The 27,522-nt window shown below is 40.8% G+C and overlaps 1 protein-coding gene and 1 pseudogene across 1 annotated transcript; one reads left to right on the top strand and one right to left on the bottom strand.

Moving 5' to 3' along the window:
* LOC102125789 (keratin, type I cytoskeletal 18 pseudogene) overlaps positions 1-27,522 on the top strand; it is a 51,237-nt pseudogene that overhangs the window by 7,222 nt on the left and 16,493 nt on the right.
* Positions 3,111-3,573, bottom strand: LOC102124658 (small ribosomal subunit protein eS17). The gene has a single exon (XM_005583204.5). The coding sequence runs from the start codon at positions 3,554-3,556 to the stop codon at positions 3,149-3,151; it is 408 nt and encodes a 135-aa protein (XP_005583261.1). The 5' UTR covers positions 3,557-3,573; the 3' UTR covers positions 3,111-3,148.

Here is a 27,522-nt window from a genome sequence, read left to right as displayed (position 1 = left end):
AAGTTAATTAGCTAACAAATTTAGAAATTTGTCAAGTGTCTTATTTGGAACCTGGCATTTGCTGACAGTAGTTTGTAATCTACAGAAGGGTTTTCTAAAATAACTTTAAGCCTAAAATTAAAGGAAGATTTTGCTAATGATTCATTATCTGTTTGGAAAAACTTGTGTGATTTTTCATGGAGTAGGGATGAGCTGAAATGGTTTTTCCTAGAAGATGCCCATTTTCTTTTTTGTAGAAGTACTTGGTAGTTCTCTAAGAATCTGTGTTTATGCTTTATATCTTCTTTGATAGTGATACATTTTGGGGCAGTTCTCTTTTTGTTTAAAACCATCACATAGTTGTCCTAAGTTAAATACGTAAGCCAGACTTGATGGCTTATGCCTGTAATCCCAGAATTTTGAGAGGCAGAGGCAGGAGGATCACTTGAACCCAGGAGTTTGAGGCCACCTGGGCACCATAGCGAGACCCCCTCTCTACAAAAATCAAAAACAGTTTGGGTGTGGTGGCTCAGGCATGTAATCCCAGCACTCTGTGAGGCCGAGGCAGGCAGATCACCTGAGGTCAAGAGTTTGAGACCAGCCTGGCCAACATAGTGAAACCCTGTTTCAACTAAAACAAACAAACCAAACAAAAAATTAGTTGGGTATGGTGATGCATGCCTGTGATCCCGGCTACTCAGGAAGCTGAGGCAGGAGAATCGCTTGAACTCAGGCGGTGGAGGTTGCAGTGATCCAAGATTGTGCCACTGCACTCCAGCCTGGGTGACAGAGCAAGACTCCGTCTCAAAAAAAAAGAAAAAAAGAAAAAGAAAAAAACCCAAAAACATAGCCTGGCATGGTGGTGCATTCCTGTTGTCCTAGCTGAGGTGGGAGGATTGCTTGAGCCCAGGAGTTCAAGGTTACAGTAAGCGATGATGGCCCCACTGCACTCCAACCTGGGTGACAGAGAGAGACTCTGTCTCTAAACAAACTAACTAAAGGTTTAATTACTTTAAAAAAGTACACAATTATTGTTTTTAGGATGAGATTTTTTCTTTTTTTTGAGACAGACTCTTGGTTTGTCACCTAGGCCTGAGTGCAGGGGCTCAATCAGCTCACTGCAATCTTGAACCCCTGGGCTAAAGTGAGGCAGGAACCTCAGCTTACCGAGTAGCTAGAACTATAGGATTAGGAATACAGGCACATGCCACCACACCCAGTTAATTTTTTTGTAGAGACAAGGTCTCACTATGTTGCCCAAGCTAAAGTCCAGCTTCCTGGCCTCAGGCAATGAATGCTCCCACTTCAGCCTCCCAAAGTGCTAGAATTACACGCACGAGCCACTGTGCCTTGTCTATTCTTTTATCATTAAATTGTATAGACCTGTAGAGTGAAAGAATTGATATTTGGCTGTACATTGGTGTTCCATAATATAATGAGGTTTGAGCTAGTCTCAGTATTTGGATGTTTATTATTTAGTAATTTAGAAGTACTTTGCAATTAACACCTTTAAATTAACTTAAAAATTTAAATGTAGTAGAAATTAAAATGCCAAGAAGCAGGTGTTATTTTAAAAAGATCATTGGACAAAATATTGAGGTTAATTTAAGACAGACTTTCAGGATTAATAGCTATTTTAAAATTTTTAAAATCTTTTGTTGATTGCTTTTTCTCATTCCTGAAATACCTACTCTTAAGTCCTTTTTTTTTTTTTTTTTTTTTTCTGTCTTTGGAAAACATACTCCTGTCCCTTGCTATTCAATTTTTCTTCCTTTTTTTCCGTTTCTTCATTTGGCTAGACTTTGCCACAATTTTATTTTTATTATTTTTATTGTGGTAAAATACATGTAATAAAATTTATCACTTTAACTATTTTAAAGTATATAATTCAAGCCACGTGTAGTGGAGCCTGTAGTTCCAGCTAGTCAGGAGGCTGAGCCTGGGCTCCTTGAGCCCAGGAGTTTGAAGGCAGCCTGAGCAACATAATGAGACCTCCTTCTCTTCCCCCGCCCCGCCCCGCCCCGCCCCGCCCCGCCCCGCCCCGACGGAGTCTCGGTCTGTTGCTCAGGCTAGAGTGCAGTGGCGCCATCTCGGCTCGCTGCAAGCTCCGCCTCCCGGGTTCACGCCATCCTCCTGCCTCAGCCTCCTGAGTAGCTGGGACTATAGGTGCCCGCCACCGCGCCCGGCTAATTTTTTTTGTATTTTTAGTAGAGACGGGGGTTTCACTGTGTTAGCCAGGATGTTCTCGATCTCCTGACCTAGTGATCCGCCCCCCTCAGCCTCCCAAAGTGCTGGGAGACCTCCTCTTAAAAAAAAGAATTATATAGTTCATTGGCATTAAGTACATTAAGAATATTGTACAACCATCACTCCCACCACCTTGTTCTAGAACTTGTTCATCATTGCCACACCATGTTAGCACCTTATTGTTCCCTAGTGTTTGGCTGTCATATTAAGTATTAGGTTTGTAAAGGATTAACAAGACTCAGTTCTTGTACTCAAGGACTTCAGAGATCGTAAGAGAAACCTAACATTTATAATACAATGTGGCAAATTACATGTTAGAGCTCCCCATCACTGAATTTTATTTATTCAATTATATATATATATATATATTTTTGAGACGAAGTGTCGCTCTGTCGCCCAGGCTGGAGTGCAGTGGCCGGATCTCAGCTCACTGCAAGCTCTGCCTCCCGGGTTCACGCCATTCTCCGGCCTCAGCCTCCCGAGTAGCTGGGACTACAGGCGCCCGCCACCTCGCCCGGCTAGTTTTTTGTATTTTTTTAGTAGAGACGGGGTTTCACCGGGTTAGCCAGGATGGTCTCGATCTCCTGACCTCGTGATCCGCCCGTCTCGGCCTCCCAAAGTGCTGGGATTACAGGCTTGAGCCACCGCGCCCGGCCATATTTTTTTCATATATTTACCAATGCATACACTTAATGAATCAGGCATATAATGCTCACCTATTCAGCAATTTCAGTGCTTTTCCTGCTTGCCTTGCAAATTTCATCTAGGAGTTTACAAAGGAATACTCGGTGAAGCCTGATCATCAAATGGATTTTTCCCTGGGGAAGTTCAGTTCTTTTTTTTTTTTTTCTTTTTTTTTCTTTTTTTTTTTTTTGCTGTTGTCCCAGATTTATTGAAAATAATATAGCACTGCAGAAAAAATTCAAACAGGTCCCCGAGGCGTTTTGAAATTCATCCCAACTGTAGGCTGAGTGACCTGCAGGTTGGACAGACTGCCGAAGTCCAAAAGCTTCAGCATTTCCTTAGTGTCAGGATCTACTTCAATTATCTCCTGATCCAGGGCTGAGACCTCGGGAACGTAATTGTCTCTCCTTTCTCTCTCCTCCTCCTGCAGTTTGATGGAGATACCTCTTACAGGGCCTCTCTGAATCCGCTTCATCAGATGGGTGACATAGCCTGCTATCTTGTTGCGGAGCTTCTTGCTGGGGATAATGGCGATCTCTTCGCACACGCGCTTGTTCGTGTGGAAGTCGTTGCCCAGGCGCGTGTAGTACTTCTCTATGATGACCCGGGCCGCCTTCTTCACGGTTTTGGTGCGAACGCGGCCCATGTTGGCGGGTCCTTGGTAAAGGAGCTCTTTTTTCTTTTTTTTTTTTTAATTATACTTTAAGTTCTGGGGTACATGTGCGATTCCTCAATTAGAATTTTAATTTTACCTTGAAAAAGCAAAGTAACTTTTTGTTAGGTTAGCATTCCAGTTATCATATCATTCCACACACTGAATTCATTTAGGCTAGACCAAAAGACTGAAGTCTTTAGTCTTTTGATTTAGGTCATTGTGGGATTCACAAATCCTCAAGCCCTATACTTTATGGCAAGAAGGGAACCAGAAAATTGATATTTTGATTTAAAATCAAATTATGAGCTATTACTTCCTAATGAAGCAGGGAGATCTGTGAAAACTATGATTAGAGAGAACTTCTTAGTTGTCTGCAACTATCATTTGTTGAAACTGTTTTTACTTATTTTAGTTGCAGTGACAACTTGCTTATGATCAAATACAGCATTATATGGGCATGTTTATCTCTCTAGGCAGATCATCTTGATGAATAGTTGCTTTGGAAACTGTCAAGAGATTGTTTTTAATTCCTTGAAAAGTCAGGAGGTATTAATTGATTTAAAGTTTCATGTCTTAGCAGTTTTAGTTTAAAATAATGCGATCAGCATTGAGCAGCATTAAAGTATAGGTTTTATTTTCATTATTGTGTCCAGAGTTGGTTCCTTCTGGTGGGTTCGTGGTCTCACTGACTTCAAGAATGGAGCCGCAGATCTTCATAGTGAGTGTTACAGCTCTTAAAGATGGCATGGACCCTAAGAGTGAGAAGCAGCAAGATTTATTGTGAAGAGCAAAAGAACAAAACTTCCACACTATGGAAGGGGAGGCCAGAAGGCTGCTGCTGCTGGTTGGGAGTGGTCAGCTTTTATTCCCTTATTTGTCCCCGTCCGTGTCCTGCTGATTGGTCCATTTTACAGAGTGCTGATTGGTCCATTTTACAGAGCACTGATCGGTCCATTTTACAAACGTCTAGCTAGCTACAAAGCGCTGATTGGTGCATTTTTACAGAGCACTGATTGGTACATTTTACAAACCTCTGGCTAGCTACAGAGCACTGATTGGTGCATTTTTACAGAGCGCTGTTGGTTCATTTTACAAACCTCTCGTAAGACAGAAAAGTTCTGGAAGTCCCCACTGGACCCAGGAAGTCTGGCTGGCTTCATCTCTCATTATTATTGTCATGCGTGTCCATGTGAAGAGACTACCAAATAGGCTTTGTGTGAGCAATAACGCTTTTTAATCACCTGGGTGCAGGTGGGCTGAGTTCCAAAAGAGAGCAAGGAAGATAGGGGTGGGGCAGTTTTGTAGGATTTGGGTGGTTAGTGGAAAATTACAGTCAAAGGGAGTTTTTCTCTTGTGGGCAAGGGCAGGGGTCACAAGGTGCTCAGTGGGGGAGCTTCTGAGCCAAGAGAAGGAATTTCACAAGGTTAATACCTCAGTTAAGGTGGGGCAGGAACAAATCACACTGGTGGAATATTATCAGTTAAGGCACGAACCGACCATTTTCACTTCTTTTGTGATTCTTTAGTTGCTTCAGTCCAACTGGATGTAAACCTGCAGGCTTGGGCTCAGAGGCCTGACAATTATGACTGATTTTCTTCATTATTAAAAATTTAATGCAATATTGCTTATAAATGTAAAACAGCATGGCTCTTTCCATCTAAAAGTGCTAGATGTGGCAAATATTTGCTATTAAAAGGTTGGGGAGGAGTTGAGAGCAGCTTTTTCATATTATGTACACAGGCCTCCTATAAACGGCCAGTAAATCTTCCCAAAGGGTGGTGGGCATTTCCAACGGGCCAAACACGGTCTGTTACTCTACTATTTCTCTCTTTCAGCAGCAAGGTCTAGTAGCACAAAGACTAACCGTCTGATGGCCGCTAACCGTTCTACCCGTGGTCGTTTGGGACTCCGCGTGCCTTCCAGGCCCGGTAACGCCTTTGTCCGTTGAGGTTAGGACTAGGTTGTCTCAGCCAGTGGGGACAGAGCGGTTACTGGGACCAGGTCTGCGCCGCTCGGAGGCCTAATGAGGTGGCCAAGACTGCCTGCGTCGGGAGGCCGCCTTCCCAGGCCTCTGCACCCTCAGGTCCTCCGCTGATTGGTGTTCTTTCGGGCAGCCGCCAGGCTTCCAGGCCCGCCACTCCCGCCGCCATCCAAAGGCCCCACTTGGTGGGGTTTCATCCCGGCTGAGAGAGGCCGCCGCCGCCGTCAGTCATTGAGGTGGGGTGGGGAAGCTTCAAGGCCTGGGCCTGGCCAGGGGGCAGCCACAGCGGGGCCCCAGGTGTGTGCAGGGCGGAGGCCGCGGCCTGTCCTGGAGCCCCCCAGCTCACTTGCCGCCCGGGGCCAGAGGAGCCTGGAGGGCTCTGGGGGACCGGCGTGCTCTGCCTCAGTTCGTAAGAGTCCGTAGTCTTCCTAATGTAGTCAGTCTAAGACAGTTGGTGTCCCAAATGGTTGATAGTGTTTTAGTTTACAATTTCAACACTTGTTAGGAGGAGAAAAGTTCAGATTACTAGGCCTAGATTCCTAATAAGTTTTGTTTTGTTTGAAATAGGGTCTCATTCTCTCACCCAGGCTTGGAGTGCAGTGGCTTGATGACAGCTCATTGCAGCCTCGACCTCCTGGGCTCAAGTGATCTTCCCACCTCAGCCTCCTGAACGGTGGGGACTACAGGTTCACACTACCATGTGTGGCTAATTAAATTTTTTTTTTTTTTTTTTTTTCAGAAACAGGGTTTCACTGTGTTGCCCAGGCTAGTTTTGAATTATTGGGTTCCTGTGATCTTCCTGCCTCGGCCTCCCAAAATGCTGGGATTGCAGGCATGAGCCACTGTGCCCAGCCCTAATACGTTTTTATAAATTTTTAAAAGTTGGAATTTGTGGTGTGGTTTTGATTGTCTACTGAAAAGGAATGATTGCAGTCTCCTTTTAGGTTAAAACAAAAACAAAAAACAAACTTAAAAATAACCCTTAGTTTGGTTAGGCTTTTAATAAATTTGACATTTATTGCTCTCGAAAAATAGCTGTGATCATCTTTTTTCAGGGTAATCACTTTGATCAATATGAAAAGGGACACTTGGAAATTGAACAAGCATCACTTGATAAGCCTACAGAATCCATAAGATGATCATTGCTTAATTTCGGGTCTTAGCCAGTTAGGTGGGTAGTGTTCATGTGACACTTAATGTGAATCAGGTTAAACTTGTTAATAACCAATACAGTTTAGAGTTGTTTTCTTGCATGCCATACAGTAACCAGATAGAGTCTGGGGTGTAATCTAATATTTAATATGTTGGGAAATCAGTTCAAAACAATCTAGAAACACATTAGAATTTTGATGGGGGAAAAATATCTTTTTGGCCCATACTAATATTTTGTTGAAGGTAGCAAGTTAAAGGTTAGCATTTTGTGAATTGAATGAAGAAGTAAAATATATTTTGATCCTTTATAGATTCACATTTCCTGGGCAATATAATTTTGTATGAAATGTTCCTACATAAGTAGAATATAGAAACACAATTTTTAAAGTTCCATTAGAAACAGTTAAGGGCCCGACGCAGCAGCTCACACCCATATTGCAGCACTTTGGGGGGTTGAGGTGGGCGGATCACCTGAGGTCGGGAATTTGAGAGCAGCCTGGCCAATATGGTGAACCCCATCTCTACAAAAATAGCAAAAATTAGCTGGGCGTGGTAGTGCACGCCTGTAATCCTAGCTACTTGGGAGGCTGAGGAACCAGAATTACTTGAACCCGAAAGGTGGAGGTTGCAGTTAGCTGAGATTGAGATCGTACCACTACACTCCAGCCTGGGCGAGAGAGCGAATCTCTGTCTCAAAAAAAAAAAAAAAAAGAAACAGTTAAGGAGTAATACGTTTTATTTACCAGACTCTTGTGAAATATGGCAAGTTTGGGCTCTGTAGCTTAAGAAATGTCTAGTATTTGTCAAAAGTTGATTATTTCTATCTTTTCACGCTGCTTAGTTTTAGACACTGATGATATCAAGCAATAGAACAAGGAGATTTATTTACCTGGCTCTTAGTTTAAAAACAAAACAAAACAAAACAAAACTTCGGCTAGGTGCGATGGCTCACACCTGTAATCCCAACACTTTGGGAGGCTGAGGTGGGTGGATCACCCGAGGTCAGGAGTTCAAGACCAGCCTGACCAACATGGTGAAATCTCGTCTCTACCAAAAATACAAAAAAATTAGCTGGGCATGGTAGCGGGCACCTGTAATCCCAGCTACTTGGGAGGCTGAGGCAGGAGAATTCCTTGAACCCAGGAGCCGGAGGTTGCAGTGAGCAGAGACCACACCATTGCACTCCAACCTGGGCAACAAGAACAAAACTGTCTCAAAAAGAAAAAAAAGCTAAATATTTGAACATTATTTTTATTTTGAAAAACATTATTTTTAAATAACAGTCCATTGTTAAAATGAACTTGTCATTATTGTCAGCCTTTACTATTTGTGCTTAAGTGTACATATTCAAAAGGGTTTCAGTGAGTTATTGGTAAAACTTTAGTGGGGAAAAAAAGTCAAAGAGGGAATCTTAATCTTTATAACCATCATGACAAGCCCTCTTCCCCCTAAGAAACACTAGCTTCTTAGGAAAATAAGAAGGCAATTTAGAGAGTGCAGATAGTTTAACTTTAGCTTTTATTTTCAAAACTGTAACATAGTAAAGGATCAACATATATTAATGTTCCTAATTAGGTTGGTGTTGTGTGTGTTTGTGTGTTTAGATGTTTATAGAAATTTACACAACTTGGGGTGTACGGCATTTTTCTTCCACAGCCGTTGGCCCATACTAGCTAAGCAGCCATGATCTGGTTTGTTTTGCACGGTCTGCCTTTTTAAAATTTCTTCTCTTCTTTCTCTCCATCTGCCACTCTCCTTTTTTTTTTTTTTTTTTTTTTTTTTTTTGAGATAGAGTGTTTGCTCTGTCACCCAGTGGCGTGATCTTGGCTCACTGCAACCTCCGCCTCCTGAGTTCAAGCGATTCTCCTGCCTCAGCCTCCCGAGTACCTGGGATTACAGGCACCCACCCCCATGCCCTGGCTAATTTTTGTATTTTTGGTAGAGATGAGGTTTCACTATGTTGGCCAGGGTGGTTTCAAACTCTTGACCTTGGGCGATCCCCCTGACTGGACCTCCCAAAGTGCTAGGATTACAGGCGTGAGCCACCGCACCTGGACTCCACCTCCCTTTCTTATTTCTGTCCTTCTGGTCCAGTGAAAACTGCATAGAGTACCTTCTGTCTTAATGTGCTGGCATGATGCTAGACTTAGGCATGGCGATAATTGATGGCACATGTGATAATGCTGCAAAGGGAGAATTCTCATCGGCTGTTTCACTGAAAGCCTAGTCTTGTGTTTTGACATAAGGATAAAATGCCAAGCTCACTTTGCTAAGGTAAAAATCACTGGTTTGTGTCTTGTTCTGTATTATTTTGGGGATTATCACAATAATGAATCTGTAGGCTAGATCAGTATCTTGTATTTGAAAAATAATTTTTCCATTTTAATTTTAAAACTTAGGGGGTTCGAAGTTTAAAAACAGAGCTATCAGAATCAACTCCCCAGTACCATATTCTACAAGATGCATGGTTGGTTAATATTCTTACACAAGCTATAATTCTGTGGGTACTCAACAGTAGCAGGAAATTTAATTAGATGAAATTTGCAAACTAGTATTCATCATTACTATACTCAAAAAAGATTTTTTTAAACCACTAAATTAAATGATATTTAACATTTTTAAGCCTTCTTAGAGGGGGCTACACTGAAAGATTTTTGGAAAATTTATTCCTGTGGCACGTGAGGCTAATGCTGTTTTACCTCTCACAATGTCCAGGATTTTTTTCTAACACATATCATAGGGAGAACACTATCAGAGGCAGTCTAATTGAGTAATCATTGTTGAATAACCTCAGTGAATAGGAGAATTGATATATGCCTTATTTATTAAATAGTGCTACTTTCTCCACTTAAAATAGCAAATAGTACCTAGTACTCAGGCTGGATATTTAATTTTTTAAATAAATAAATGGATGTTCAGAAATGTATATTAATAATTATACTTCTAATGAAAATTTACTTCTGACACACATAAATATATGCATTATTTGTGATGTGGCAGTTTAGGAAGGAGGAGGAGGAGCTTCATAGCCTATATTGTATTAGATAGAAGTAGGACACAGGATCTGGGAGAATAAACAAATATGTAAGACAAGAAAAAGAAGTAGGACACACAAGATAAGAGGGATCATATTTTTGTTGCCTGATCATTTGGGAGTAAAATTTTAAATAATATTCTTTTTTTAAAAAAAAAAACTTTTTTTTTTTTTTTCCTTGAGCCAGAGTGTCAATCTGTTGCTCAGGCTGGAGTGCAGTGGTGCGATCTCAGCTCACTGCAACCTCCACCTCCCAGGTTCAAGCGATTCTCATGCCTCAGCCTCCCAATTAGAAGAACTTCATTTCCAACCAAAGAACAGGCCACACAGCCACCAGTTTGGGGTCTTGAGCAGAGAGAGAAAACAAATAGGTGGTTTGTGAGAACTCTGAATTATGCAGAAAACCAGCTTTTTGTGTATTACCCTTTGTCAAAATTCAGTTGCCTTATTAATTAAAAGTAGGATTCCTTTGCAATTCTTCCATGTACATTTAAATTATATCAAGTTGACTCTTGAGAAGAAAAAAATTATAAGCAACCTACTTGTATAATGCGTCTTTGTTAGTTGTAAACCACGAGTTGTGTGTGTGTGTGTGTGTGTGTGTGTGTGCGCTTCTTTTGAGAGACGGAGTCTAGCTCTGTCGCCCAGGCTAGAGTGCAGTGGCATGATTTCAGCTCGCTGCAACCTCTTTCTTCTGGGTTCAAGCGATTCTCCTGCCTCAGCTTCCCATGTAGCTGGGACTACGGGCGTGCACCACTATGCCCAGTTAATTTTTGTATTTTTAGTAGAGACAGGGTTTCACTATATGTTGGCCAGGCTGGTCTCGAACTCCTGACCTCAGGTGATCCGCCTACCTCAGCCTCCCAAAGTGCAGGGATTACAGGTGTGAGCCACCGCGCCCGGCCGATAGTTTTTAAAAAGTTTCTATAATTTATTTTTGGTTCTATGAGATTATAATTAAACCCCAAATTACATATTTTATTTAAAAAAAGCCAAAAGATTTTTAGTCGTTATTATAGTAACTGAAATTAAGTAAACAGTTACTTTAAAAAAAAATTTTTCAAAATAATTACTACTTTAGAAATAAATTGGTTGGGCATGGGAGCACGGCAGGTCAAGGATGCAGGAGCTGTGTGACCATGCCGCTGCACCCCAGCCTGGGTGACAGAGCAAGACCCTGTCTCAAAAAAAAAACAAACAAACAAAAAACCAGAAAGAAATTTAGTATTCATTGCCCTTGTTCTGTCTAGATTACATGTCTGAGCCATAAGCTACTTGTACCAACTTAGTGCTATAAATAGCATCCATGGGCTGGGCACAGTGGCTCAGGCCTGTAATCCCAGCACTTTGGGAGGCCGAGGCAGGTGGATCACGAGGTCAGGAGTTCAAGACCAGACTGACCAACATGGTGAAACCCTGTCTCTACTAAAAATACAAAAATTAGCCAGGCATGGTGGCATGTGCCTGTAATCCCAGGGTCTCAGGAGGCTGAGGCAGGAGAATCGCTTGAACTCGGGAGGCGGAGGCTGTAGTGAGCTGAGATCACACCACTGCACTCCAGCCTGGGCAACAGAGCGAGACTCCATCTCAAAAAATAAAAATAAAAACGTAGCATCCATGGACTAGTCGCGGTGGCTTAGGCCTGTAATCCCAACACTTTGGGAGGCTGAGCGGGCGGATCACTTGAGATCAGGAGTTCAAGACCAGCCTGGCCGACATGGGGAAAACCCCCTCTGTACTGAAAATACAAAAAAAAAGATTGGCTGGGCATGATGGCACATGCCTCTAGTCACAGCTACTCAAGAGGCGGAGGTTGCAGTAAGCTGAGATTGCACCACTGCACTCCAGCCTGGGTGACAGTGAGACTTCATCTCACAAAAAAAAGAAAAAAAAAGCATCCATGGAAATAATTGAAAAAATCACAGTACTAAGCAGAGAGAATAGATTGCTTGTTTCTCACAGACTGGTTATTGAGTTTCTTGTTCTTTCTCAGAGAAAGTTTTGATCATTTCAGAGGTAAACAAGTCTGGTTTGTTTTTACTTATTGTTATAAGTTATTTTGATGTGCCTTCTTGTGTTACCCATCATCCTTAAGCCTCTTTGATTTTTGATGAATATTTATAAAACCTTACCTTAAGCCTATTGGACTTTTGACAAGTGTTTATAAAATCTTTTTTCTTTGCTTTTTCTTTTCTTTTTTTTTTTTTTTTTTGAGACAGAGTCTTGCTCTGTAGCCCAGGCTGGAGTGCAGTGCCCCGATCTCAGCTCACTGCAAGCTCCGCCTCCCATATTCACGCCATTCTCCTGCCTCAGCCTCCCGAGTAGCTGGGACTACAGGCACCCACCACTTATCCCCGGCTAATTTTTTGTATTTTTAGTAGAGACGGGGTTTCACCGTGTTAGCCAGGATGGTCTTGATCTCCTGACCTCGTGATCCGCCCGCCTCAGCCTCCCAAAGTGCTGGGATTACAGGCGTGAGCCACCGTGCCCGGCCAACCTTTTTTCTTTTATTGGTGGGAAAGGGGACTATACTAAATACTAGCCCTTCCTGCAGAGTCACAGAGCTGCCTCTTTTCCTCCAAAAGCAGGTAGTTTTGAAATGATAAGAAAGGTCCAGGTTTTCTGTGTTGGTAATCCACTTGCCCTAGGAGGTTGACGAGGGGAGGGGATTCTGGGAGAAGTGTCTGTTGTTTCTGTTGCCTTTGTTATGATTGGAAAGACTTAGAGTGGCCTGTTAAATATTTTATTATAGTCCCTGAGAAAGTAGATTTAATTAAATAACAGTTTTAACCTAAAGTTTTTGAAGAGAAATGCCACTACCATTTTTTTTCTGAGAAGATGACAGCCATCCTCTTGAGTGGTTTTAAATGATGCTAATGTATATAACCTTATTTTTTTTCTTTTTTCCTCCTTCTCCCTTTAAAATTTGCTTTTCCTTTCACTGTTGTCAGTCACAACATGCTTCTCCTTGAATCTCTCAGCTGGCCTTGACTCGTGAATTTACTTATGCTTTCACTCTTCTTTAATACATACATTACTTGCAAGCAGTGAATTGAAAACAAGATTAAAAAAAAAGACCATCAATCAACTGTGATTGGACAGTTTCTTACTTTGTGTTACATTTAACTGTTCTTTTGACAGCCCAGTTTTGAAAGCCAGGTTCGTATGGAAATACTCTCACTCCACTTGGACTGCTTTTGGAAATAGCATACTGCTTCATCTGTATGTTTATTTTAGTGCGCTCATAATATAACACAGTCAGCATAATGTCTCATCTCCACTTAGCCAAAGATTGAGTTTTCTTAAAACAAAACAAAACAAAACATAACAACAACAACAAAATGGGAGGGAGGGAACAATTTTTGTCAGCATTGTTTAATACTTAAATCTTGGTGCCAAATATAGTTACAACATGGGTCTATTAAGAGATTAAACAAGGCCAGGCAGGTGGCTCACGCCTGTAATACCAGCACTTTGGGAGGCCGAGGTGGGCGGATCAGTTGAGATCAGGAGTTCGAGACCAGCCTGGCCAACTTGGTGAAATGTCTTCTCTACTAAAAATACAAAAATTGGCTGGGCGTAGTGGTGGGCACCTGTAATCCCAGCTACTTGGGAGGCTGAGGCAGGAGAGTGACGTGAACCCGGGAGGTGGAGTTTGCAGTGAGTCACTGCACTCCAGCCTGGGTGATACAGCAAGACTCAGTCTCAAAAAAAAAAAAAAAAAAAATAGAGATTAAACAATAATTTAGTCAACCATATACTCTTAGAGTCATTCTGCTATCCTTGTCCCTTCTAGAATTATTCAGTTGCAGGAATTATGATATGAAATAAGGATTTTCTGCACAGGTAACTGTGTTTTCATAGTGGTAAAATAAGGGCCTGTTTACCTTTGTTTTCTGCAAACATTACTTATATTGAGACTTTTAATCTTTTCTTTTTGGGGGGGTAAGAAAGTTGTAAATAGACGCTGAGCACTGGGTAAGGGAGTGCTTTTCCTGGCAGTTCATTTGGGAGGTAAGAAGGGAAGAAGCCGCAGCAGCAGTAGTGTTACATTAAGTTTTTGTGATGTGTAGGAATGTGGAAGTCAGTGCTTGGGATCAGTAGTGTTTCTAATTCTTTCAGTTCATATGTAGCAAAAATAACTTGCAGCAAACTTTCGTGCACCGTAATGATTTTGTGTGTGTGTGTGTATATATATATGTATATTTAAAACAATATATATTTTGTTTTAGAAATACATTTTTCATTAGAGTTTGCCTCCAGTTTTTGTTTTTTTAAAAATACCCTGGGCTCATCCCTGTAATCCCAGCACTTTGGGAGGCTGAGGAGGGAGAATCGCTTGAGCCCAGGAGTTCTAGATCATCCTGGGCAACATAATGAAACCTCATCTCTACAAAAATTTAAAAAGTAGCCAGCGAAGGCCGTGTGTGCCTATAATCCCAGCTACTCATGCGGCTGAGGTAGGAGGATTGCTTGAGCCCGGAAGGTCAAGGCTGCAGTTAGCTATAATTGTACCACTGTACACCAGCTCGGGCAACAGAGCAACACCCTGTATCAAAAAAAAAAAGTGTCCTGATTTTCCCCCATCAATGAAATAATCAGCTGCTTAGCCCAGTTCTCCAGGTTGTATGCTATAATAAACTTAAAGAAGGAAATTTTCCCTTAAAAACAAAACAAAACTGAACAAGTGAAAGGCTTAATCTCCTTCTAACTTCTAGTTAGAGAAGATAACAGTAAAACAATGTTTACTTTCCTCAGTGACTCCAAAGAACATTTTATTGTTGAATATGGAGATATAAGACAAACAATTTAATGTGCAACATTTGGTTTTAATGCAGAAATGTGTGGTTTAATCAGCTTTATAAATTGATTTCAGGAAATATGAGATTATTTTCAAATGGTTTACCTTTGTTTTCTGCTAACATTACTTATATTGAGACTTTTAATCATTTCTAGATTAATACTATAAATTACATTTTAATACATATAGAATATTTTGTGTTTAGAAATTTTTAATCTTTTCCTTTGAATGTATAGCACCATTTTTTCTGACACGGTTAGTGCTTATTTTAGCCTTGTCTTGGTACTTCACAATAACTGTAAAAAGCAAAGAATTGGACAAAGGACTGCAGATGTTTCCGGTACCTTGACCCCTTAAACAAAAGCTGACGTTTAATTGTTGTTTTTAGCATTTTTTTCATGTAGTTTACATTGAAATACCTTTTCCAGTGTGCTCCTGGGAAGATGAGACATTATGTGTGTTGGTTTCTCCCCCTTACGTGCACTAATGACTCTATTTATTTATTTATTTATTTATTTATTTATGGAGAGGGAGTCTCGCTCTGTTGCCCAGGCTGGAGTGCAGTGGCGACATCTTGCCTCATTGCAACCTCTGCCCCCCAGGGCCAAGCAATTCTCTTTCTCAGCCTCCCAAGTAGCTGGGATTATATAAAAAAAAAATATATATATATATAATATATGTGTGTGTGTGTGTATATATATACTATATATAGAGAGAGACACACTTTATTTTTTTTAAACCAATCAAGTCTAGCCTGGATTTTGCTCTGATTGTTTTTTCATTTCTAGTGGTGGGACAGTCTTACACTTACAACTTACTTTGTATCATGAAAGCCTGACACATAAAACAACTAAACACAATGCATATTTTCCTTAAAATAGAATCTTAAAGTGGTGCTGTTTAGGTGGTAGATATGACTGTATATGTACTTTGATTTTATGGTTTTTTTTTAATGTGAGACAGAGTCTTGCTGTGTCGCCCAGACTGGAGTGCAATGGCACGATCTTGGCTCACTGCAACCTCCGCCTCTGGGGTTCCAACAATTCTTGTGCCTCAGCCTCCTGAGTAGCTGGGATTATAGTCACCCACCATCATGCTCGGCTAATTTTTGTATTTTTGTAGAGACAGGGTTTCACCATGTTGGTCAGGCTGGTCTTGAACTCCTGACCTCAGGTGATCTGCCCACCTTGGCCTCCCAAAGTGCTGAGATTACAGGTGTAAGCCATCGCGCCTGGCCTATTTCATGCTTTTTAATGTTATTTTAAAACTTCATAAATGTATTCTTCCCCTTTTCCCTTTCCCCTTTTTCTCCATTTTAAAGTGTTATGTACAAAAGTTGCCCAGTATACCATCAGAAAGTACCTTTATCCTATATGGTCTTCCCATGTAAAATACTAGCCAGCTTTTCTTTTTACATTAGTGTCCCTCTTATTTGGCACATTTACCCTATTATTAGCACCTTTTTGCATGCATATATGTAGAATTATCTCTTGCTCATCATATGTTTAAATGTCACTAGGCAGGGAAGAATATACTATTGGAATATTTTTGGTTTGTCTCTCTGTTTTGTCTGTCAGGATAATACTGGACACTGCTTACTCCAGAAACATGGGTGGAAGCTGGGCCAGGGATTGGGAAAATCTTTTCAGGGTAAGTCTTTACATTTACCAGAGAAAAAGAAAGAAAACTGTTTCTGATGCAGATCTTGTACCTGAATACATTTGTTGTCTTTTTAAAAAGGTGCTTGGGTTTTCCTGCTTTCCTGCCTTTCTATCCTTAGTCTATTTTTCCTATAACTGTATTTTAAGTCACTGTTAAGCTTCTATATTTGCCATAATTTGCAAGAGTAAGCTGCTGTGTCATCAAAACTTTCAAGTCAAACATACTGTGTGTGGCTCAACCTGTTTTAAATTTTTTGTTTGTTTTTTTGGTGGAGGTGATGGGTGGGTGGAGTGAAAGGGATGCAGAGTGAAAGGGATGCAAAACATCAGAGTATGCTTTCTTTGTACTATTTCGTAATGTATTGTGGCTTCAGTATTATAAAGAGAATCATCCAGTAGCAGAGTTTAATTTTTATCCTTTTAAATTCTCCCTGAAGCTGGTGATTGCCTTGGCTCTTTTGCACTGCAATAAGAAATCTATGTAGTGGTAGAAAGAAAAATTAACCCCCATGAAACATAAAATGAAAGCAGGGGTTTTTAAGGGCTCTCTAAGCAGAGAGGTTATTTCTCAGGTCCCTATCAAGGTCTGGAAAATGTATGGCTTAAAGATTCCATTGCATTTGTTACACTGTTTAACTATACCTGTCATTTGGATTATTTCAGCTTCTGAGTTCTTGCTAGTTGGAAACCAAGCAACTGCATTCAGTTTTTAGCTCTCTCGGATTCAAGAGCTGCTCTTTGTTCTTTGCAGATGTGATGTGAATGCCGCCTCTGAAATTATGGGAATCATTGTGTCTCTACATCTGGTCATGGGGGAGCTTATTGTATAAGGGTATCTTTGGGGAGAAGTGTGCTACTGTTGACGAATTCTTTGAATTTTGGAAATGGATTTTGACAGTTTGAATGCTGAGATCTGATCAATTCGAGTGTGTTGAGAGGAACAAGGACAGGTGTAGTGGTTCATGCCTGTAGTCCTAGCAATTTGGGAGGCTGAGGCAGGAGGATTGTTTGAGGCCAGGTGTTCAAGACCAGCATGGGTGACATAGCAAGACCCGATCTCTATTTAAAAAAAAAAAAAAAATTAATTAATTAAAGAGAGAACGAAACCAAGAGGATAGGGCTTGAAATACAGGACATTTTGGTTATTAAAACCTTTACTTTTTAAATTCTACTTCTGCAAATTCAGTGATGACAAATGGGAGATGCTCAATAAGTATATTTTGATGGACTATTCATCACTAAGCATTAACCTATTCTTTTGGGGAGTTAGAAAGATTCGATTACCTTTAAACTCGTTTTCCAGTGGCACAGGAATTCTTTGCAAACAATACAAAGAATACTCTGATTAAGAGCAATTTGTATGGTATAGGCCACAGATTGGTGTTTGTTTGTTTGTTTGTTTTGAGACGGAGTCTCGCTCTGTTGCCCAGGCTGGAGTGCAATGGTGCGATCTTGGCTCACTGCAACCTCTGCCTCCCGGTTCAAACAATTCTCCTGCCTTGGCCTCCTGAGTAGCTGGGATTACAGGCGTGTGCCACCACGCCTGGCTAATTTTTGTGTTTTTAGTAGAGATGGGGTTTCACCATGTTTGTCAGGCTGGTCTCGAACTCCTGACCTCGTGATCTGCCCGCCTCAGACTCCCAAAGTGGCGGGATTACAGGCATGAGCCACCGCACCCGGCTAGACCACAGATTTTGTAAGACCCCAGGAGGGAGAAGATAATGAGGACTGAAATAGAGATGGCTTTTTGATAGAATTTGTCCCAGTGGTTTGCATAGGGTAAGTGTTGGGTTGAACTGAATGGAGGTGATTGCTTTAGAAGAAGGACAGAAGACTAGATTTGCTTTTCCCTCCAATTTGAAATACCTCTTCTATTCCAGGACGCCCAGGAGCATTGTTTTTACTCTCTTTGTTTAGGCACACAAGGTGGGGCCGTTTCATAGTGGCTAGCAAATCTGTTTGAATCCTAGAATTTTTCATTTTAAGCATCAGAGACTTTAACGTACAACTAGAACTTGCAGAGAGGAAAAGAGGGGGAAGAGATAGATAATGTATTTAAGAAAGCATAGGTAAGTGGCTACTCACCTACTTTGAGTGATCCAAAATTATTATCAATTTTTTTTTTTAAGGAGATTTTAGGCAGGGTGCTGTGGCTCATGCCTGTAATCTTAGCACTTTGGGAGGCTGAGGCAGGAGGATCACCTGAGCTCAGGAGTTCCATACCAGCCTAGGCAACATACGAGACCCCATCTCTGTCTTCTCTTACACCCCCCCACCAAAAATTAGTTGGGCATGGTGGTGCATGCCTGTGGTCCGAGTTACTCAGGAGCCTTGAGGTGGGAGGATTGCTTGAGCCCAGAAGGTTGAAGCTGCAGTGAGCCGTGATTGTACCACTGCGCTCTAGCTTGGGTGACAGAGTGAGACCCTGTCTCAAAAAAAAAGAAATAAAAAAGAACAGTTTAGAATGTTGGTTCTCTTTAAGCTTTGAGCTTCTTGAAAAGAGGAATTAGGTTTTCTCTATATTTTACCTCCATCTCCATGGTAACAGGTGTATATATATTAAGTACTCAATAACACATTAATCTATTCATTTAAAAATATAAGGGAAATTTAAAGCTCATTTGAAGTTTCATTTTTCTTTTTAATTGTTAAAAAACACATAACATAGCCAGGTGCAGTGGCTAACACCTGTAATCCCAGCGCGTTGGGAAGCTGAGACAGAAGGATTACTTGAGGCCAGGAGTTGAGACCAGCCTGGGTAATATAGCAAGACCCCATCTCTACAAAAACAAAAATTAAAAAATTGGCTGGGCTTGGTGGCACACACATGAAGTCTCAGCTACTAGGGAGGTTGAGGTGGGAGGATCACTTGAGCCCAGGAGTTGAGGGATGCAGTGAGCTATGATTGGGCCATTGCACTCCAGCCTGGGTGACAGAGCACAAGGCCCTGTCTCTGTTAAAAAAAAAAAAAAAAAAAAAATTCCCCCTTTCCAAAACACGTAGCATAAAATTTACCATCTTAACCATTTTTAAATGTACAGTTCTGTACGTTAAGTATATTCACATTCTTAGTGTTGAAGTCCATCTGTTTTAAATGGTTAGTGTCTTTTTTCTCCAAAAAGAATGGAGCCTTATTCTGTTTCCAACATTAAGAATTGAATTTGTTTGTTTCATAACTGGCTGTTTATTTCCTAGTGTCAGATTCAACAGTGTGCAGGCATTGTGCTGATTTCTCTTGCGTGTCTTCTTCTGTAGCACCCACATAATTTTACCTAGAATATATCCACATTTATAGCATATGGAAGCAATTTATGACAGATTTCTTTGACTGTACTAAACCTTTGCTATAAATAACCACTTAAGAAAGCCCTGTCACTCTGGTGTAAACAGTCATGCCTTCTTGTTTTTTTGTTTTGTTTTGTTTTGTTCGAGACGGAGTCTCACTCTGTCACCCAGACTGTAATGTAATGGCGCGATCTTGGCTCACTGCAGTCTCCGCCTCCCAGGTTCAAGCCATTCTCCTGCCTCCACCTCCCAAGCAGGTGACTATAGGTGCGTGCCACCACACCTGGCTAATTTTTGTGTTTTTAGTAGAGATGGAGTGTCACCATGTTGGCCAGGCTGGTCCCAAACTCCTGACCTCGTGATCCACCCACCTCGGCCTCCCAAAGTGCTGGTATTACAGGCGTGAGCCACCATGCCCGGCCGCCTTCTTGGTATTTTAAAGACAAGGCATTGCATGTAATTTCTGGGCTTATGCTTTTGTAAGCTCTTTGCATTGACTAGTTTATTGTCAACTTTCCTTTTTATTTGAGTTTAGGACTCTTAACATATCTATCATGCAACCGTCCACTAACATTTTAAGCCTGGTCTCTTTGGGCTTTCTTTATCAAAGGTTTAAAAATTATCTTGACCCATGCAAGGCTTTTGCCAACAAAAGTTGCAGTCCTTGAGGCTCCAATGCCGGTATCTTGTCACTGGATAGATGGGAGAATAGGGCGTGCAGACTCTGGAGTGAAGTTATCTGTGGCAGGATACAAATTGAACTTTGTAAACTGAGTTTAGTTTTGTACTTTTATTTTTATATTAATGTTTTGTTCTCCCTTAGTATTTGCTAAAATATTTCAGAAGTTTAAAAAAAATTATCATATGTGGCAGATAAGTGATTGTTAGTATTAAAAAATAAAAGACCTGAAGAAAATATATGTTGACAAGATATCTGAAGGAAACAACACAAAGAAAGTACAACTAATGAGAAATATTATGAACAATTACTTATTGTAGAAGTAAAAATTCAAAATAAAGCAAGAGTGAATGATAGTTGTATTTTTTAGCAGTTGGACTGGATTCAGTTCTGGAAATTGTTTTATAACCTTTTGGCAGCTTTGAAATGAAATGTAGTTCAAAGTTTTTTATTTTTCTGTGAAATACATTTAGTCAGTGGGTGTAGCCCAGAAGTGGTGCCTGAACTTTCTTTGTTACATTGTCCAAGAGCTGTTTGATGATTTGGCTGATTCTTTGGTCACAGACAAAAGTTTAGCCTCTGGGAAAAAATAAATGGTGTCTGATATTATTTCATATCTCACCCTGTGTAGAAGGTTCGATCAGTACATTTACACAACCAACAAATATTTACTGACCTAACACTACATTCTAGTTATACCAACAGTAAATACCATAAGACATGGAGAGAGTAGATAAGATGGTTCCTGACCTTCAAGTTTATTTTCCAGTCTCCCAAGCCATGTTTGTTTAAACTGCTGTAGACCTTTGAAGTTTCCTTGAAGCCAAGGATGTTTCCTACTTCTGTGTACTCCTTTCATGCTTAGAATTAAGTATGTGATCAGTCTGAATATTTAATTGAAAAATCGTTTCAACCTCCTTGTAAGTAGGGAGTCTCATTAATTTTTTCATAAAAGTACTTGGTGCAGGATATAAAAGCAGTGTGTGAATATTTGGAAATAGAAGATCTGGGTTTGAGTTTGGCACTACCATTTCCTATAAGTAAAGGGACAAGGTACCACCACTGAATTATTTTCCTCAGCAATAAATGGAAATTAAAATCTCTGCCGATCTTCTTAAAGAGTAATTATGAAGACAAAGTAAGTGAACTCACATTATACAAACTGTAAAAGTGCCATATAAATGCTTATTATTAATACGTATTGTATAGGACATAGTTATTTTAACTGAATTAGAGATAATCCATCCTTAGGTCTTCCAAGACTAACAACAGTACTGGTTAATATGCTTTCTATGTGATAGATGTTGGACTTTGGGATCTGTGCTTTTAATGTTATACGTGTTTTAGGGCCCCTAAATTCCTAATTTTGGTGTTGGTTTCACTAATTCTAAGCTCATTAGTCATCTCTACTTCTGAGTCTAACTTCTAAAAAGTCAAACATCTAAAAAGAGCCTCAGTTACTCAGTAGTGGTGTTGGAACAACTGAATGACAACCCAGAATTTAAACAGTTGGATCCCCATTGTTGTTCCTTACCCCAAACAGATTCCAGATAAATCAAAGGTTTAAATGTAAAAAATGAAATTATAAAATTATTATGATGAATTATGGTAGAATTGTTATCTTAAAAATAATATTTGAATAAGAAAAACTTTTCTAAGCTGAACCCAAAACTTAGAAGCCATAAGACATGGACAAATATGCCTAGTGTTCCATTATTGGAATGCTAAGCATGTGGGAGTTATTCATGGCCTACTGTTCAAGGTCATTGCCAAGGTCTGATTGCAAAAATTAAAAAAATTGCAACCTCGGGCATAAATGGGTTAAGAAAAGGATAAGGCCAGTCACAGTGGCTCACACTTGTAATCTCAGGACTTTGGGAAGCCAAGGTGGGTGGATCACTTGAGGCCAGGAGTTCAAGGCCAGCTTGGGCAACAATAAGACCTCATCTCTACAAAATATTTAAAAAACAGATTAGCCGGGTGTGGTGGCATGCAGCTGTATTCCTAGCTATTTGGAAGGCTGAGGAGAGAGGATCGCTTGACTCCAGGAGTTTGAAGTTGCAGTGAGCTATGATCCCACCACTGTACTCCAGCCTGGGCAACAGAGCAAGTCTGTCTAAAAAAAGGAAAGGATAAATTTGGTTATATTTCATCATAACAAAGTCAACAAACAAATAGATTGGGAAAAATATCTGTAATATCTCATTATAGGCAAAGAACAACTTTCCTTCAGGTATTTATCAGTTTGAGAAAGACCTAAATATAATAGAAAAGGGGAAATGATATGAATGCCGTGTACAGAAAGGTAATACAGATGGCCTTTACTTTTTATTATTTATTTTTTTGAGATGGAGTCTTGCTCTGTCGCCCAGGCTGGAGTGCAATGGTGCAATCTCAGCTCACTGCAACCTCCAGTTTTCAGGTTCAAGTGATTCTCCTGCCTCAGCCTTGTGAGTTGCTGGGATTACAGGCGTGAGCCACCACACCTGGCTAATTTTTTTGTATTTTTAGTAGAGATGGGGTTTCACCATGTTGGCCAAGCTGGTCTTGAACTCCTGACCACAGTTAATCCACCCACCTCAGCCTTCCAAAGTGCTAGGATTACAGGCATGAGCCACCACGCCCGGCCACAGATGGCCTTCAAACATATGAAAATATTCTGAACCAGTCTCATAGTAAGAGATGTGCATATTAAACTATAAAATGTTAGCTTGGTAAGATTATGGGAAAATAGGTACTTACATCATAGCTGAGAGAATATAAATTGGTGAACGCCACTACAGAGAACAATTTAGATTACTTAAAAATTAAAATGGATGTATTCTTGAATCCAGCAATTTTTTTTTTTTTTTTTTTTTTTTTTTTTTCTGAGACAGTCTTGCTTTCTTGCCCCGGCTGGAGTGCAGTGGTGTAATCATAGCTCGCTGCAGCCTTGATCTCCTGGGCTCTAGTGATCCTCCTGCCTTAGACTCCTGAGTAGTGGGGACTACAGGTGCACACCACTATGCCTGACTAATTTTTAAGAAACTTTTTGTAGAGACAAGGTCTCACTATGTTGCCCAAACTGGTCTCAAATTCCTGGGCTCACGCGATCCTCCCACCTTGGATTCCCACAGTGCTGGGATTACAGGTGTGATCCACCATGCCTGGGCTAGTCATGAATTTTTTTTTTTTTTTTTTTTTTTTTTTTGAGATGGAGTCTTGCTCTGTTGCCTAGGCTAGAGTGCAATGGCGCGATCTTGGCTCACGGCAACCTCTGCCTCCCGGGTTCAAGCAGATCTCCTGCCTCAGGCTCCTGAGTAGCTGGGATTACAGGCGCCCGCCACCACTCCTGGTTAATTTTTGTATTTTTAGTAAAGACAGGGTTTCACCATGTTGGTCAGTCTGGTCTTGAACTGCTGACTTCGTGATCTGCCCACCTCAGCCTCCCAAAGTGCTGTGATTACAGGCGTGAGCCACCATGCCTGGCCCTATTCATGCAATTAACAAAATTTTTAGGATATAAAATTTTTAAGCATTTCTTCCTGGTTACTAAATAATTAATATAACAACACAGTTACTTCCTGTGTAATAACATATACTTCCTTTTGTTGATACCGAAGCAGATTTTTCAAAGTTTTGTTAGTTTCATTTGGAATATATCTCCAGACATCTCACACATCTTTTTAAGAACTTTGTATTATGTTTTGGAATTGAAATAAATAAATGTAAAAATTTTACTTTATAAAATCATTAGCCGAAAAAATGTTTTAGGAGAGATGAACATTCTCTATAGCTTGGGTAGTAAAACTGAGGCATTTTGGCTGGGCGTGGTGGCTCAAGCCTGTAATCCCAGCACTTTGGGAGGCCGAGACGGGCGGATCACAAGGTCAGGAGATCGAGACCATCCTGGCTAACACGGGGAAACCCCGTCTCTACTGAAAAATACAAAAAAAAAAAAAACTAGCCGGGCGAGGTGGTGGGCGCCTGTAGTCCCAGCTACTTGGGAGGCTGAGGCAGGAGAATGGCGTAAACCCGGGAGGCGGAGCTTGCAGTGAGCTGAGATCCGGCCACTGCACTCCAGCCTGGGCGGCAGAGCGGGACTCCGTCTCAAAAAAAAAAAAAAACAAAAAACAAAACTGAGGCATTTTATTGTGAAATATTAAAATGGTGCATTCTGTGGGTGTACAGGAGTGTGCCTGTATATTTATGTTTGTATTTGCTTGACCATGAAGATAAAAATTTGTGTACAGATAGACTCTCTGAAGAGAAAATGAGTTGCATTTTACTATATTTTAAAAATTTGATATCATGTGCTTATATTACTATTCAAAATATATAATTGTTTTAGAAAAGACCTAGAGTAGGCAGAGTGAAAGCAGAGTAGGGTTGGGGCATTTCTTTGGTTTTATTTATGTACACCTCCTTCCCAGTCTTGTTTCAGTTAGGAAATAAATGGTGACTATAGTAGAGTAAGGCCTGCATTAGGTAAGTCTCAACAATATTTAGACTACATTTTATGACTAAATGAAAATTAGATGTTTTTTTCCATTAGAGATGAGGTCTTGCTATGTTGCCCAAGCTGGTCTCAAACTCCTGGCCTCACGTAATCTTCCCACCTCAGCCTTGCAAAGTGCTAGGATTACAGGCAGAAAATTAGATTTGAATTCTATGCAATATAATAGAAACATGTAATGTTACAATTTAGGCCTTATGGTTAAATTCGATACTAATTAATATTGCACTAACTTCTGGCCTGGTGTGGTGGCTCACACCTGTAATCTCAGCACTTTGGGAAGCTGAGGCAGGAGGGTAGCTTGAAGACTGGAATTCAAGACCAGCCTGGACAACATAACAAGATCTGTCTTAACAGAAATGGAAAAATTAGCCAGGTGCAATGGCACATACCTGTAGTTCTAGCTACTTGGGAGGCTGAGGCGAAAGAATTGCTTGAGCCCTGGTGCTGGAGGTTGTAGTGAGCTGCGATGGGCCACTGCACTTCCTGCACTCCAGCCTGGGCAACACAGCTAGACCTGTCTCTATAAATAAATTATGCAAGACCTGTCTCAATCAATCAATAACAATATTTTACTAATTTCTTAAGAAAAACCATTCTTTGAGAAAATATTTTTATTAGTGACATAGATACATTTTTCTGAATAGACGTTGCAGAAGCTAAGTTGTTTTTCTGTCTCACTTTTCCTTTTCTTTCTTTCTTTATTTTTTTGAGATGGAGTTTCACTCTTGTTGCCCAGGCTGGAGTGCTGTGGCACCATCTTGGCTCACTGCAACCTCTGCCTCCCAGATTCAAGTGATTCTCCTGGCTCAGCCCCCCAAGTAGCTGGGATTACAGGCGCACACCAGAACACCCAGCTAATTTTTTATATTTTTGGTAGAGATAGGGTTTCACCATGTTGGCCAGGCTGGTCTTGAACTCCTGACCTCAAGTGATCGGCCCGCCTTGGCCTCCCAAAGTGCTGGGATTACAAACGTGAGCCACCGTGCCTGGCCTTACTTTTCCTTGTCAATTCATGTTTTCCTTTGTACAAAGGAAATAACGCTTAATATTTATTATGTGTCAAATACTGATCTAGAGTCTAGATGTTTTGCATTGTCTCATTTAATGAAATAGGTATTAGTATGCTCATTTTATAAATTAAGAGTTTTGGAAAGATTATACAGCTACTGAGTCTCTGCCATTCAAACATATGCCTGACTTTGAAATCAATATTTATACCTTTTCCCTTCTCAGGAAAAGCTGATACTGAAAATAGGAATAGGTAGGTGGTAGGATAGCAAACATGAAGCTCCCCCAAATCACAAAGCACAGTATGGACTGTCAGAAAGGCTGAGTTATACACACAGCTGGTGTAGCTGAAGGAGCATGTAGCTGTAATCTCTGTTTTCTGCTAATTAAACGGGCCTTGGAGTCTTTATACAGTTGCCAAAGGCAAGCATAATTTTAGTTATTTACGAACCAGATTTAATAAGGTATGGGCTCAGACCTTTTTAATGGAATAAATATAGACAATAGAGAGGAGGCCCAGATAATAAACAAGATTAGTCAGAATTGGCTGTTGACAGTAAGAGGTTAGGTTTTAGGGATAAAATAGAAAAGGAAAGGGCCGGACGTAGTGGCTTACACCTGCAGTCCCAGCACTGTGGGAGACCAAAGCAGGAGGATCGCTTGAGGACAGGAGTTCAAGACTAGCCTAGGTAACACAGCGAGACCCTGTCTCTACAAAAATTAAAATAAATATAAGGATGAAAGGGATTGCAGGAGAGGAGAGGGAATGAGAATGGGGAACTTGCATGCTGTATAGAAAGGAACTACTTGTTTCCTAGTACAGAGATAATCACATTTAAAGGATAAATGAAAATACCTTAAATGTGAGTTAAGTCAAGAAAAAATAAGAATCAGAAAAGAAGTTGCAGTTTCAGTGGCATGTGCCTGTAGTCCTAGCTACTCAAAAAGGTTAAAGCAGAAGGATCAATTGAGCCTGGGAGTTTGAGCCTGGGCAACAAAATGAGACCCCATTTAAAAATTAGCCAGGTAAGGTTAGCATACACCTATAGTTCTAGCTACTTGGGGGGGCTGAGGTAAAAAGATTGCTTGTGTCTAGGATTTGAAGGTTACAGTGAGCTATGATTATGCCACTGCACTCCAGCCTGGGCAACAGGGCAAGACCTTGTCTCTAAATAATAAAAATAATAAAATAATAAAAATAAAATGCTAAACGGGTTCAAAAGAAGAGTGACTAGGGATGACTTCAGTAAGAAGTCCTGAGGAGAGAGGAATAGATATTTCCAAAGATAGGAGATACTGATGTATACACAGTAATTGCAGTTGACAAAGAGTAGGCATAGCTAATTGGAGCCGATTGTGTCCATGGTATAGTGGATTTCATGCATTCTTTGACAGAAGAAACTACCTCAAAAATTTTTTTAATGTTGAACTTCACTATATGAAAGAGAGGGGAAACCCGCACATTTTTTTTTTTTTTTTTTTTGAGATGGAGTTTTGTTCTTGTCACCCAGGCTGGAGTGCAATGGCACGATCTCGGCTCACTGCAACCTCCGCCTCCTGGGTTCAAGTGATTCTCCTGCCTCAGCCTCCCGAGTAGCTGGGATTACAGGCATGAGCCACCACGCCCAGCTAATTTTTGTATTTTTTAGTAGAGATGGGGTTTCACCATGTTGGCCAGGCTAGTCTCGAACTCCTGACCTCAGGTGATCCACTGCCTCAGCCTCCCAAAGTGCTGGGATTATAGGCGTGAGCCACTGCACCCAGCCCACTCAGTTGTTCGGATTGAAGCAGAGTTCTAGGTCTTCAGGAACAGTTTAAAAACTGTAACTAGGCTGGGCGCTGTGGCTCACGCCTGTAA

The sequence above is a fragment of the Macaca fascicularis genome, chromosome 16 (assembly GCF_037993035.2).
Source record: "Macaca fascicularis isolate 582-1 chromosome 16, T2T-MFA8v1.1".
Lineage (NCBI taxonomy): Eukaryota > Metazoa > Chordata > Mammalia > Primates > Cercopithecidae > Macaca > Macaca fascicularis.
Note: the sequence above shows the minus strand (reverse complement) of the source record. Positions and strands in the feature narration are given on the sequence as shown.

Excerpts from the sequence above, each read along its gene's own strand:
- LOC102124658 (XM_005583204.5), bottom strand. The coding sequence starts at position 3,556 with ATGGGCCGCGTTCGCACCAAAACCGTGAAGAAGGCGGCCCGGGTCATC.